The 15,496-nt window shown below is 35.7% G+C and overlaps 1 protein-coding gene across 14 annotated transcripts in view; it reads right to left on the bottom strand.

The window, feature by feature from the left end:
• NCOR1 (nuclear receptor corepressor 1) overlaps positions 1 to 15,496 on the bottom strand; it is a 148,219-nt gene that overhangs the window by 85,086 nt on the left and 47,637 nt on the right. For 8 of the 14 annotated variants that reach the window (XM_063110369.1, XM_063110378.1, XM_063110370.1 and 5 more), the window contains exons 6-12: positions 14,204 to 14,317; positions 9,894 to 9,950; positions 9,278 to 9,330; positions 8,919 to 8,945; positions 6,668 to 6,734; positions 3,954 to 4,126; positions 2,821 to 2,911 (exon numbers count right to left, since the gene is read on the bottom strand). In XM_063110369.1, the coding sequence (XP_062966439.1) occupies positions 2,821 to 2,911; positions 3,954 to 4,126; positions 6,668 to 6,734; positions 8,919 to 8,945; positions 9,278 to 9,330; positions 9,894 to 9,950; positions 14,204 to 14,317 (582 nt within the window). The other 6 variants (XM_063110379.1, XM_063110376.1, XM_063110381.1 and 3 more) reach the window with 2 other exon arrangements.

The raw sequence follows: 15,496 nt of genomic DNA on the forward strand, positions 1-15,496 counted from the left end.
AGTTGCCCCCCCCCCAAAAAAAACACCAAAAAAAACAGACTAAATGAAGAAATGTACAGAGGTACAAATTGATTAGGAATCTATATCTCCCAAAACTAGTAATTTAACTTCATGAGATCTAGCAACTTGATGGTTTAATTCACCACTGTATTCCCAATGCCTAGAACAATATTTGGCAAAGACTGTAAATATTTGTTGAAAGAATGGACTTGATTGAACATAAATATGTAAAAAAACACACAGTTCCAGAGTCAGATTGCCTGGGCTGGATATCTGGCTCCACTATTTGTTAGTTTGTGCCCTTGGGCAAATAATTTAACCTGCAGCTGTGCCTTATGTTCTTCATTTGCAAAATGGAGACAAATACAGCCTCCACTTCACAGAATTTCCATAGAGTTTAAGTAAGATAATACATATAAAGTTACTTATCATGGTTAGCAATTTTAAGTAGCAACTACCCCTAAAACTTCCCCTCCTCAAAAAAGCAAACACGCAACCAATCCACCAAAACCCAAACCAACAATATCCACAGAAAAAGAAAAAAAAAGTTGGCCAGGCTAAGTAGTAGAACAGGATGGAGCAGAAGAGATTCATGATACTACGTATATATTACTTCTTTTTTATTTTTTTGACAGCTTGCCTCTCCAGGGATCTGAACCCTTGACCTTGGTGTTATCAGCACCATGCCCTCCCAAGTGAGCTAACTAGCCAGCCCTAACACTGCTTTTAAATGTGCTAAGCAGTATATAAGCAGGGATTTTACTTATATAAATTATTAATCAGTCAACATTTTAGATTAAATCCACCTTACTCCACTTAATTCTGCAAATAAAGTATTACCTGTATATTTAAGTCTTCAAAAACTTTATATTTACATATACATTTATATTTAACATTTTATTTTGTAATATATAACAATGTAATAATTACCTTTGATCATTACTTAAGGGGGCCACCACTTCAAATAAGCAAGACCCTCAGAATATAAAGACGAGGTTTAAAAAAAGCTATATTATAAAACCAAAACTAGCAAAACTCAGTATATAGCAGATAGCTTTTGGACCAACCTTAAAAGATAGTTTAAATGTGGCTAAGAAGATTCAAGGAGAGAGACTAAAATTGATTCTTATTCAGCATTTATTTATTTATTTATTTATTTATTTATTTATTTATTTATATATTTATATATATATATATATATATATATATATATTTATATATATATATATATATATATATATATATATATTTATATATATATATATATATATACTACTAAACACTAGGTATTGGGAATTCAAAGATGGTCCCAATGGTATACTTATGCTGACTGTTGGGAAAATAGAATAATTTAATCAGGCCCCCTCACCTGCCCATCAGGTTGGGGGTGGTTCCACACATTCTTTGTAAGCAAATTGTGTATTTGGGGCGGGGGGAGGTTAGTGAGCCTACAGGGTGCCACAGCTTGGTTGGCCTCTAGTGCCTCAGGCATCCACTCCTCCTGGCCATGCTCTCCAACCAAGGCTCCAACGATCTGTTTGCCGTTTACCTAGCTCAAAGACCTGTGTGTGAAGGGTCTGGTGACCCAGCCTGGCATGTGAGGGGTATGGTGATTCAGTCTGGCATGTGATGGGTCTGGGGACCCAGCCTGGTGTGTAAAGGGTTTGTGACCCAGTCTGGACAATGGGCTTGACGGGTCTGTGAGCTCCAGACCCAGCCCTAGCTCAATAATTGGCCCAGTTGGCAGGATTACAGGCAGGTAAAAGAGCTCGACGTTGATCATAAACAATTATTAAACAAAAAGATAAACAACAGAAATAAATGTAAAGTAAGAATAACCAGATGTTGATTAGTTCTGTTTTGGGAAAGTGGGTGAGGAAGCTCCATAAGGGTAGAAATAGTGCTGTTGGGCCTGAATAATAAATATACTCTTCAGAGGTATACCTTGGTCTCTAATAATTAATTGTTTGGTAATTTTATTAATTCTGTTCTTGACACAGGCAAGGAAATGCCTGAAAAGCAAACAAAATAATCCCACTCACTATGAAAGTGTACCTTCTCCTTAAAAATCAGTAAAACAGCTAGCTCAGTTGGTTAGAGCATGGTGCTGATAACAGCAAGGTCCAGGGTTTGATCCCTGTACTGACCTGCTGCCAAAAAGAAAAAAACAAAATTAGTAAAATGGCATTCTTGTTGATAAGTGAATCTCTCCAGCGTATAGTTTTAATCCCCATATAGCTCACTTTCCTGCCCCTTTCACTCCACTTGCCTGGTACAATTTCACCTGCATACAGATGACTCTGATCTCTGTCTCTAGTTCAACTCTCTCCCAGGAAAGCCTGGCTAGAGAGCACCATCTGAAGAACACATGCCATGAAAAAAGCACATGCTTTTCACTCCTTCAGGAAATGGCACTGCTGGCTCAATCGTCTAATCTAGACACCAGGGATCATGTCCCATTATTCTTCTTCCTCATCCCCACCCTCAGTCCACCTGTCTTGTTCTGTCCATTCTACCTTCTGTCATTCTCTCTTATCAGTCCCCTTCCACACATCTCTCCCAATGTAGCCCTAACTCAGATCTTTATTTATTATCATAACAGCTTCCTTACCTCTCTTCAGGTCTCCTAAAAATGGCAATAGGATCATGTGAAGAGTTCTGACTGTTCAAAACTCTTCAATGGTTGGCCACGGTCTTTGGAACAGTCCAGACGCCAGCACCCAAAGCTCCCTCATTTACATACATATAAACCCTTAGTTCCTGAACTATGATGCTAAAATGCCTTCATAATTATTGAATTAAGTCAATTAATTTTCTTACCTCCTGCTCAGAGAGCCCATCAATAATTTCAGAAATCTCATGTTCACTCCTAGCAATGGTGGCTGAAAGACCAGCTCCCCTCTGCCCAACTCTAAATATGAGGGAAAAATTATAAATATATTTGAAAGCCTTTTATAAAGACAACATAGCAATTAAATTAACTATAGACTGCTCTTCTCTATGGGACTTTTTAAACAACTGAAAATAAGATTTTAAAATACTATTGACTAACTACTTTTAAGTAATATGCTTAAGTCACCTGTTAAATTAATAACGATTTAAATGCTAAGATTGAGATGTAAAGGTTACATATCCAAGTTCAAATGGTGTAGAACTAATTATGAAAAACCAGTTACTGATGCCATTTCCACTCTAAATAGCAGTCTTTTGTCTGCCTTACAGAGAACAGGATGGCAGACTTAGAAAAATACATCAAACATTTTAAAAGGAGGAAAAAAGCAAAACCAACATCCCTCACAAAAACTTAATTGCTGGTAAAGGGGCTTAAACAACCCTTACATGAAACAGTGAATAAGAAAACTAAAACTGGGCCGACCCCGTGGCTCACTCGGGAGAGTGCGGCACTGGGAGCACAGCGGCGCTCCCGCCGCGGGTTCGGATCCTATATAGGGATGGCCGGTGCGCTCACTGGCTGAGCGCAGTCACAAAAAAGGACAAAAAAAGAAAACTAAAACTTTTAAAACCTGTGCAAAATACCTGTTCTCTAAAAAGTAAAAACAAATCAGAAACTATCTATCAAAATCAAAGAATTTCTTAATTAGCAATCAATTTAATACTGTTTGATTATGTTGGTAATGGAGAACTAAGGGATATTCTGGTCTGTTCTTATTAAATATCACTTCCAAAGGAATTAATATTTTCAGGAACTAAAGAATTAGTTTTATAAAATATTCACTTATATTTAGATTTAACAGGATGATTAAACATAAAAAATTAATATTAAATTCACTAAGACATAATCTTTACTGGCTGGCAATGAAGCTTTATACTCAACATAGAAGTTCTTTACAAACTTTATTAGTGATCAGATTCAGGAAACAACAAATATTGTGAAGGAGCAAAAGTGTGATTTCAAGGAAAATATCATAGCCATTAAACATCGAACTACTTACCGTTGAAATCTTTCTTGCTGTTCTCTTTGTTTTCGAATTTCTGGAAACTGCTTTTCATAGTACTCCCTTGTTTTGCTTTCTTTAGCTTTCCTCCGAGGATTATTTTCTATTCTGTCCACTTTTTTCTCCCATGCCTCCATGAGCTGATCGTAACGTTGACAGATTTTTTGTTCCTATTAAATACCCGTAGCAAATTAATAACAATTAAACTAAACTCTGTGGAGTCTGACAATTTTAATAATCTTAAAAGTAGCATTTATTTTAAAGTAAGTCAGAAGTACATTTAGCCTATGATTTGATTGTTAATGAAAAGCTGGCCTCAATCTGAAAGAGAAGAGAGAATGGAAGCTTTGTTTCCTACATAAGATCAACATATTTTGGCTGCATTTTTTAGGTAACATTAAGACTACACAAATTAATAAACTAATTGATGACCTTCTACTAGGAGCTGACCAGTTACTTCTATTTTCCTGATAACAATATGTCTTCACTGTAAAAAAACAAAAACAAAAAACCTCCCACAAAATTAAAAACAGAAACACATAAATACTGTAGTTCATAATCTGACAATCACCCAAAGATAACCATATTAATCTTATTGTCATCTTTCCAATCTGTAAGAGAAAACACACAGTTGCTCTATTGCTGGAGGTTCTGGTTGCTTGGGGATTTTTGCTATTAGAGATAATGCTACAGAGCTGGCCAGTTAGCTCACTCAGAGCGCGGTGCTGATAACACCAAGGTCAAGGGCTCAGATCTCCACATCAGCCAGCCACCCCCCTTCCCACAAAAAAAAGCCATATAATAAACAACATTTTTGACAGTGTGGAAAAAATAGAAATTGGCAATACTTTGTAATAAAAAGAAATCCAGTGAACCACAAGAAATCAAGAATTAATGCTTTTAGAGAAATAAGTGAGTTATGATACCATTTTCTAAACAGAGAAAACAGAAGAGCCTTCCATTATGGGCATAGAAGTGTGTACATATCTGATGACACATGAACAGAGAAAACTGATGGAATAATGAAAAACTGCTAACACTGGTCATCTCAAGAAAGAGTCATTGGAGGAGAGAATATTCTTTTCCAAACACTTCATACCATGCCCCACCCTCACTTCCCAATCATTATTTACAATTCCAGTATGTCTGTTGTGTCCTTCACCTTTTCTCCATCTCTACTGCTACCTCTTCAAATCATGCCAACATCAATCCGCACCCAGATTAAAACACAAGCCTCCTAAAAGGTCTCCCGTGAATTCTTGATGTTGTACCCAAATGCAAATTCTTTAAATACAAACCTGAACTTCCTCAGTTTAAAATCTTAAAAGGTGCCGTCGGGATCTGATCCAGTCTCTTAGGTGACCTCCAGGGTAGTGTACAGCCTGGTCCGGCTTCCCTCAGCAGCCCCATTTCTCACTACACTGCCAGTTCAGTCTGACCTCCAGCAAGCTCTGAACCTGCAATACTCCCTCCACCTCACAGACCTTCACTTTAGCTGCTTGCTCTACTTGTACAAGTTTGCACAGGCACTGGTTTTCCTGTAAAACTTCCCTGTGTGATTCATATCTGCATTAGGTGAACCCTTCTAATATACTTTCACTGTCATCTGGCCACAGTACGATCCCACTGCCTGCTGACTTGTCTGCCCCAGTTGCCTCAGGCTCCCTAGGGGATAAAACCATATGGCTGTCTTGTTCACCTTTGTAGAATAAGACATGGGACAGACTACACAGTCAATAAATATTTATTAAGCAAATCAATGAACATAGAAACTTTATAATTACTCTCTGAAGTGTAAAAAGGCCTGTGCTCCTGTGTTTGTATCACTAGAGAGCTAACTTAGTACCACATAAAGTAACATAATTACAACAAAATTACTGAACAGAAAAAATACATGAGCTAATTTCTTACTTAATATCTGTGTGTTTTTGGAAAAAAAGAAAAAATTCAAGACCAGTAATTTAAGAGTGTTGAAAGGACTAGACTGGCAAATTAGAACATTAAAGGTTTTACACCAAATAACAATTGCTGACTCTTTGAGCTTTACAACTCATTCAACTGTCAGGTCATGAAATGTAAGGCACAAAGTTCATTTTTGATGTAGATTTAAAGAACACCATTTCTTTAATAGACACTTGAATTTAAATGTACGAACAGTTTGTATGTAAAATTAGTATAAACATATGATGAAAATAAGAATACTGGCATTATATTTTCTGTAACTTAATTTCCACGAAGATCATAACCACAAAACTTTTGGACTGCAAGTCAAAAAATAAAATAAAATAAACTATTTGAATTTGAAAAAGCTAAACCCTAGCTGGCCCAATTTCTAATAAGAAACATTAATCAGCATGACTATAACTTACCCACATCTGTTTGAGGCTTAAGAGACTAAATGTAGATCATCCTATTTATCTTTCATATTTATTTAAACTACTCACCATTTTCTTTATGTTGGCCAGATGAAAATGTTATATACAGATGACCAATGAAATTAATTTGATAATGAGATTAAATGTGAATTATGATATCAAAATGTTACCAGAATTAGACTTATATTTAAGGCACATGTATATTTATTTTCTAAATCAGCACTGATTCTAAAATATAATCAAGGACCATTCTCATTAATAATGGGAAAGTGAATGCTTAAATGAGCATGAATGGGAAAGTTGTACAAATTTCAGTTAACAAGTATAGGACCTCACCCTTTGTTTTCTTGCATGATTTCTTCTTTTAAAAAATAAAATGAGTTTTTTCCTCATCACCTGGTTTCTAGAAGAGAAAAATATGGTTGCATGACATTAAGAAAAAGCATAATTTAATAATGTATTCACTTTTTTTTCCCCCAGAGACACAGGAAAACAGGCAAAGATCACTTAAAAATTTATGATGTAATCAAAGTTAATCCTAATTTTTTCACCCTGCAAAATAAGATTTTATAATTTTTGCAATAATCAGAGTCAAATTCCTCCCTTTCTATAGCAAGACTTTGTACAAAATTAATTTTCAATAAATACACCGAATTATGAGGCAAATATTACTATCAAGTTATAATTACAGTTATTGACTCTTCTTAAGAATTCTGGTGATATAAATCTTTGCATAGTCCTGGAGGAGGGGAGGTAGAAGAGAAGGAGAAGCTTTTAAAGTTACCTCCCGACCTCAGGTAAGGTGCTGACCTCCCTTCTATGAGGAGAATGTATACCAACATATTTAGAGAGAGGTGACTTCTGCTTTAAACAGAAGATTTTCTTCAGTCACAGAAATGACACAATCCACTCTAAGAAGTAACGGAGGGCAATGTGACAAGAAAGGAAGATTTCTCTTATATCTTAAGGTAACAGTTTCACTTTTTAAATCTGAAGCATTGTGACCTTGAAAAACAATGACATGCAGGTTCAAATATAAATATTTATACCCCACCTACTTCCAGAAAGGATTTCAAGCTGATTATTCAAATACAAATACAAAGCCAAGGCAAGTAGAAGTAATATTTTGAATTATCTGCCACTCGGGACTAACAGTGACACTGGTTCCACTCAAATAAGCATGGACAATCAGGAGCTGGCTATATGAAAAAGTAGCCAAGAGATGAAAAGAGTTATTAAAAGGTACATTTGCTACTTCATACAATGCAAATGATGGTGATGAAAGAATAGCTACTGAATGATTCACATGGATGCATGCAGCTGAGTAAATATTTCAAAAGGTGACACACAGTGGGAGCATTACCATATATTTAATTTGCTCTCATTGTAATTAACGTGCTACTGAAAAGCAAATGACAATCAATAAATACAATTTTAAACGTTTCCTGAGAATTTAAATGAAGTTAGCCAGTCATAACCCATCTCAGGACAGTGTGCTGAGCATTAAATAGGCAACGTAGATAACATGAAATAAAGACAGAGCTGCCCTCCAGCTTATATCGTGGGGAAAAAGACAGAACACAAACATAACTGAAGCTTTGTGGGGGAAAAAATCATTTAAAAAGTAGCCAACTAGATTATATTTGCTATTCTCCATTTTAAAAAATGTTAAAACAGAGCACAGTGTTGATAACACCAAGGTCAAGGGTTCAGATCCCCTTACTGGCCAGCCGCCAAAAAAAAAGAAAAAAAAAAAAGTTAAAATAGCTAAACAGTTCCCAAACAAGGTATATTTTATATGAGTTTTTCCTAACCTACTTCTAAGGGTTCCCAAGACCATATGAGCATCGCACAGAAAAACTCATAAGTATATGACTTTTATTATGAACCACTTACTTAACAAAAGTTAAAAGTATTCAAATTTCAATTGTTTTCATGCATACTACCATGCAAATTATATTTGCCACCAGTTCTGCAAAGTAGTCAACTACTGTACATACTCTCAGTAAGAAATGTAAAAAAAAAAAAAAAAGAAAAAAATATATAAATAGCAAAGTGCCCATTAGTAACTGTACTAGTAAATAATTATAATGTTCTGGTTATACTTAATAAAACATATAAAGAAGAAATATCACATTTTTGTCACAAACTAAAAATAATTCACCTAAAATTATCTTAAATTATGATAATTAAAAAAAATAAAAAATAAAAAAGAGATACCTATCTAGCTTCTTCTCTTACTTCAATCAGATCAAGAAACTAGGTTTTCTTCTCACTTATTTTCTTATTCCAAAATCTGCATCCATAAAGGCCTGGTACTAGGATGAGCAAGGCTAGCAAACTACATTCTGGAGCAGCCTCCTCACCCACATGAGGTGACTGAGCGCTTCCAAGGCACCAGGACATTAAATGGCAGAAGGGTCTACAAATACCGTCATTAGCAAGAGTCATGGAAGGGATTTCCCTAGAATAGGATTTTGAATAATGATAAAATGATCCGTGGCACTTCTACTTTGCAATGGCAGATGTGGCTTGGTGGGGGACGGTGTCATCACTAGTCTTAAATGAAAAAGCTTCATTATCTTACTTCATCATGCGCCTTGCAGGTACTCCACTGAAAAAAAGACAAAACAGGAGGCAAAAAATTCAAGCCTCAAGGTAAGCCATTTCAATGTTAAGTATCCACCTTTTTACTAGCAGATTATAAAACCAGCTAGTTTTATGCAATAATTTATTTCACTTTTTGGCCTCGGAAACTCAAAGCTGTTACCCCAACCCCCAAGAAGCCAGAGGAAGATAACATATAGTAAAACGACAGCAAATTATACAAATCTAAAACACACCTACACTACGTCATTAATAATGTCAGCAGATAACGCAAAAAATGATATCTTTATAGAATATATGGTCTTTAACTGAAGAACTCCAAAGATGGTAAATACTTACGTCTTGATGTTCTCGTGGTACACCTTAGTATCTGATGGCTGGTTATAGAGAGGCTATAAAATAAACCAAATATTTATGTATAAGATATTTTATATACGTCTATGAAGAGACAAAGAAACAATATTTAATGTAAGCTTAGGTAAAATACTAATGGGTCTACATAATAACATGCCCTACTAAAACCTCCAGACTTTGGGGTTCCCTGAATAACTCTGTTTACTCCATCTCCTAATAATGACACTCCTATAAGAAAGTCTATAAATCTATCGTATCCCATAATAAATATATTTACTCATAGATTTTTAATTTCAAAGGCAAAGGAAGATTGAGCACTGCCATCATCCTAATAGTATGATTCAAAGAGATTTCTATTTCTTAATTCCTCCTCCTTCTATCTGGAGTGATTAAATGGCTGTTTAGGCAATAATATGCTGAGGATGATGCTTCTGCAAAGGTAATCAAGTTCATTCACCAATTATTTCAAACTTTATCACAAACTTTCTGTCCAGCTATTTCCCTCTTCTCCCAAAGTAAATGGATCATATTCCATCTTATCTCAAGAAAAACTACTACTACAAAAAAAGCCCTGGAAATGAAAAAGCATTGTCTTACTTACCAGTTCAACTTTTGGGCCAAGACCTTCAAAAATTTTATGAGCTTCTTCTGCTTTTTTCTAGAGATAAAGATATTGTAGTACTGTATAATTAAATATTACATTACCGAAGTGCCAATCACCACCTCCTTAAAAATAGTTATCTCGGTGTGCAGATGGGTGGAATAAATAATAATAAAAATAAAAATCCTTATATAAGACTGAATTTAACCTTTTTTCCAAGTATTCTTCTTTTATACAATTAGGCTGAAATGCTCTCTAACTGTATTTTCATAACAGTTGTATTGAAAGCAATACCTAAAGAATCGGTAAATTCTTAAAATCAAACAGACTTTAAGAATCTAGAGAATCTGAGTGCAGGTTCACTGTTAGAAATAAATCCCCCAAACATTCTAAATACTTTAACTCATACCATCTTTAATGAAAATTTTAAAACATAAAGTACCGTAATCAATCCTTAACTGCAGTAAACCAAATTATTTTCCTGAAGAAAAGCATATTTTTTAGTAACAAGGAAACCTTTGTAATAGCTGAACCATAAAGGAAATGATTAGTTTGAATTACTGAAAGTATTCAGTAGTGAATAAATATTGAATTACACTCGTACACATTTTTACCATGCCATTTTCAAAAGTAAAATAATCTAGACCAAAATGCTATCTAACAGAAATGTTCCTTGCTAAGAACAGATTATCAGTAGTTTGGCAGAAAAAACTTTAACTTAAAACCCTCATATTTCACTATTGTAATTTTTATTCTAAGGCTAAGAGAAACAATTAATTCCTCAAACATATGTTGAGGATGTTCTATGTGCCAGGAGCTTGTAGACCATAAGACAACACTTAAAAAGATAACTCTTCCCAGCACAGGAGGATGAGGGGGTCTCAAAAGGCTTCATAGAGAGCTGGGTCTTGATGTATAAGTGTACTACACACAGGAAAGACAAAACACTGAACCACCTGAAGGCAGGGGCAACACTGTGGGGTAAAAGTACTAACAACTTCAAATGAACACTCAAAACCTGTTCCCGTAGGATATCACTAAGAAGGGAGTATGGGGCAAGGGGAAGACAGTTAGTCAACCTTTATTTATTAAGTGCCAATAAAAGATTTGGTCTATTCTGTAGAAAGTGGGAAATCATCAAAAGGTTTTATTTGCAGAACCATGTAATGGGATGCAAATGTGAAAGATGGTTAGAAAGAAAAAAGACTGAAAGAAGAAGACTCAATAACTATGTGAGGGCTGGCCAGTTAGCTCAGTTGGTTAGAGTGCAGCCTTATAGCACCAAGGTCATAGGTTCAGATGCCCATACTGGCCAGCTGCCAAAAAAATAAATAAACAAATAAATAACTACGTGAGAGATAAAGACTCAAATTAAGCCAATGCCAAATGAGGAGGAGAGAAGCAACTGACCAGACCAATATTTAGAAGGTAGGAATGATTCCCTTCACTGATTAAACTAAACATTTATGTGGTGGCAAAGGAAAAGAAATAGATTAATTCCTAGGATACTGACCTAGGTGACTAGAAGTCATTGGCACTAAATATACTCTCTACTATCAACCCCTTTTCTTCTGGTGTCATATTCTCTTGCAAATCACCCAGTCAAATTACACACAAGACGTTTCTGTAAACTACTCTACTAAATCCTAACATGCACTTTTTATATGAAATAATGTTTTGAAATTAGCACATTTATGAATATTTTTGGAACCTACAACCGGGCTGGGTTGTAGCAAATCAAACTGTTAAAAATAGTCCAAAAGAGTAGTCTGCTTTGAGACTAAGCAAAGTTAGTTTCAGGTTTAAGTATGATGCAAGTCCACTTTTCTCTCAGGAAGCCAACTTTAAAATTAAGTCATTTCTGGGCAGTTTTCTTCCTCCCACTAACTTTCTAAATAAAATACATGACAATGGTCCCTCTCTTAAGCCACACTGGCTTAATTCCAGCGAGACTGCTGCCAAACAAGGAACGAGAAACGTTTGTCATTACCACGTTCTCTTTTTGCCCATGGCCTTGAAATAGATCAGGTTCTTCATTAGAAAAAGCTAAGAGGCAGAGAAGGCCTGACAAAGGCAGCAGGGCAGGCAGAACGAGCACTGAGTGGGCAGTGAGAAGGCCTGTGCGCAGGCCCCGTGGTGCTCTCATCACCTCCCCTCGGAGTCCCCACTATGATTCTAGAACTGTGCACTGTGCAACCACAGCCAGGGTACGTTAAAAGTTAAAAATATATACGAAAGAAGGGCCAACCACGGGTTCGGATCCTATATAGGGATGGCCGGTGTGCTCACTGGCTGAGCGCAGGAGGGTTGTGATCCCCGTACCGGTCACAAAACACACACACCACACACACACCACACACACACCACACACACACCACACACACACCACACACACACACACACACACACACACACACACACACACACACACACACACACACACACACACACACACACACACACACACACACACACACACGAAAAGATGACTTCAACAGTTACTGTGAGTTAAAAACAATCTTCACTGTACGAAGATAAGTCTAACACTAAGATAGATTTCAAAGTTGGTCTTTTCAAGTTTTGTTGATGGGCATCATGAAACATTTACTGTACTAATTAATAAAAACATCCACATAAAAAAATCAAATGAAAATTAAATTCTCTATCAGATCTTGTTCAATAGTTTTCAGTCCTCACATCCCAGTGAGGCAACCACAGAATTAACTAATATTTGAATTGTTTATTAGGCCTGTAAGACAAGGCTCATTAAAAAATTTGATCAATTAATAAGCATCATTGAATTCAATTTATTTGAAAATTAACTCATATTAAAAAAAATTCAATATTTCATAAAACTTTTTTAAAAAACTAACAAATTTCCATTGTTATCAGCTTTAATTCCTATTTTCTTTATCCCTGAGGTCACAAACTGGCTATGAAGCCCATCAGCCCACAATAGTTTGGTGTTGTTCTACAGAGTATTATTTAAAAACCAAGAGACTGTACATTAAAATCCCATATTTCTGGCTTCCCTGACTCAAGGCGGCAAGTGTTGACCCTGGGCCACATCCTCCCTCTAGGCATGGCCTGAGGTGGTCCTTGTCACTCACTTCCCTTATTGCTCTCCATCTTCATTGGATTTATCTTCACGTAGATTGCTCTGGACATTTGATAAACTAGACTAATTTTGAACCCAGCCAAAAAAATATTAATTGTCCATATTTTTACCTGCCCATGACACTTAACCTTGTCACAAGTGTTATATATCAGATGACTCTCAGCTACCTATCTATACATACACATACATGTATATGAGTCCAATATCACTCCAATAAATGTTTAATTACCAATTCACAGTAATTAAATTAACTAATTAATTATGCTTTTCCTAAGGCCAATTTCCTTCAGAATCTGGGCTATTATAAAGTTACAGGCTGTGTAAAACAGGCTGATGCTGATGAATCTACTCACTACAAAGCAAACAAACTGAAACTATTCCAACTTTTACTTTATGATCACCTTTAGCTAACAAGCCTATTTTCTCCCACAATATTTAAAGCATAACATTTTTAGGGGATTGAGGATTTCTGGAAGCCCATTGTTACAAAACTCTGTTGGAACATTTTCTTTATATTGAGGTGAAATCAGTTTCCCTTTAACTACAAGTTCTTGGGCTGGGTTCTGGCCAAAAACTGACTTTGAAATTACAAAAATAATTCACTGAATTGAGACCTGGCTTTCCTAAATCCATTAACATTTTTAATTAAATGTGTGAAAGAAGAAATTGTTTTAATAAACCTAAAAAGCAAAGTCTACCTAAAGGTGAAAGTCTATTTCGAACTTTGTAAGTTCAAACCACACCCCAGCTATCAATTCTGAAGCTGATAATGAAGTTCATTTTCATATCCAATGAACCTATCTCTACTGAAATGCTATCAGTAAAGGTATTACATGCCCCTTATAAAGTAGAAAACTACAGAATGGCTGTTTTATATTATGTGCTACCAAACTTGCTTGCCAGTATTTATATAATAGAAGAAGGACTCAGCTGATAAAATTCTACTTCTTAAATACTTATACTATACATAACGTGAAATGATACATTAAATAATTTAAGGCAAAATTGTCAACTTTCTTTCAATATAAGGAAAAAATACCAAGCTTTGATCAACCAAAGTTTATGAACATTAAAAATTATAACAAATTTGCTTTTAATACAATTAAAACTACAACAGAACATATCTAGAACTAGAAAAGGCAGAGTCAAATGGGTTTAAAAGCCTGTGCTGTCAGAAATGGCATGAGCTTACCCGATTCTCATCATAAATAATTTGGACAATACTGCGGTGTTTCTGCTCCACAGGAGGAGGGGACACAGGCTTCTCAGGCTCAGGAGGTTTAGCTGCTTCTTCTTCGAGCTGTTGCTAAGAGACCCAGAAAGAAAGAGTCAGACATCTGCTGCACATCACTCCCACCAGCAATTAATCACCAGGGATGATACATGTTACTGAGCCTTGCTTGCTGATTCTACAGGATAACCATTTAATCTACAAGGGTCTCATGGACCCAAGGGTTCGAAGAAAAACAATCAGATTTATTGTGATTAATAACTAAACAACACAAATCACAGAGATATGTATGACTAAGGGGAAACAGCTTTTAATATTTTAATTCTGGTAAATTTAAAGCACAATAATGAGAAATTAAACTTAATGAAGGTACCCTATATACTTCTATCACAATGACCTTTGATAGCATTGGAAAAACACTTTTATATGTTATAGATACACAGTATATATTACTGTCTGGTGGGGAGAATATGGCAGAAAGGAGTTTGGGGGTCAATTCTTAATCAGCACAGCACTGTACCACCCCCAACCCCCAACCTTTATATTTTATAGTGCTCCAGTCAAGGGGCAGTAGGTATAATTACAAGAATATGGACTACTGGTGTGTGCAATTATAAAGCAGAAGGCTATCTTTGAGTCTGCCTGGGTTTGAGCCTTAGGGTTACCCTTCACAAGTGGTGTGATCCTAGGACCCTTTCTGGGTCCTTACCTCAATCTTAAGCAAATATCTAAACCACTTGTGTAAAGTAGGATAACAATATTATTACCTATCCTATAGCTTTTTGAAAAGATTAAATCATGTAAAACATGTAACAACTATAGATGTTCAGTTAATATTACCTATTGTTTTTTCTTTCTTTCTCTCTCTCTCTTTTTTAGTGACTGGCCAACACAGGGATCAAACCCTGGACCTTGGTGTTATGAGCACCACGCTCTAACCAGCTGAGCCAACCTGCAGCCCCCTGCCTATTATTATCATTAGTAACAAGTAAGCAGAGACTTGTTTGCTTTGTCCACTGCTTTTTTTTCAGCACCCAAACGAGTGCCTGATACCTAGTAAATGCTCAAAAAATATCTGCATGAATAAAATATAGCATAAGACCACTGACTAAGATGTTAACTGCCTAAAGATAATAAAAAGGACATTAGGGAAAGATGAAGTTTAGTATAAAGCCTAGAGGAAAAATTTATCTGTATTACTAAGATAGTCAAAGCTCCCAGTCCTATAAGTCAGACCATACCCAAATAAAGAAT

Source organism: Cynocephalus volans, chromosome 10, assembly GCF_027409185.1.
Source record: "Cynocephalus volans isolate mCynVol1 chromosome 10, mCynVol1.pri, whole genome shotgun sequence".
NCBI classification, from domain to species: domain Eukaryota; kingdom Metazoa; phylum Chordata; class Mammalia; order Dermoptera; family Cynocephalidae; genus Cynocephalus; species Cynocephalus volans.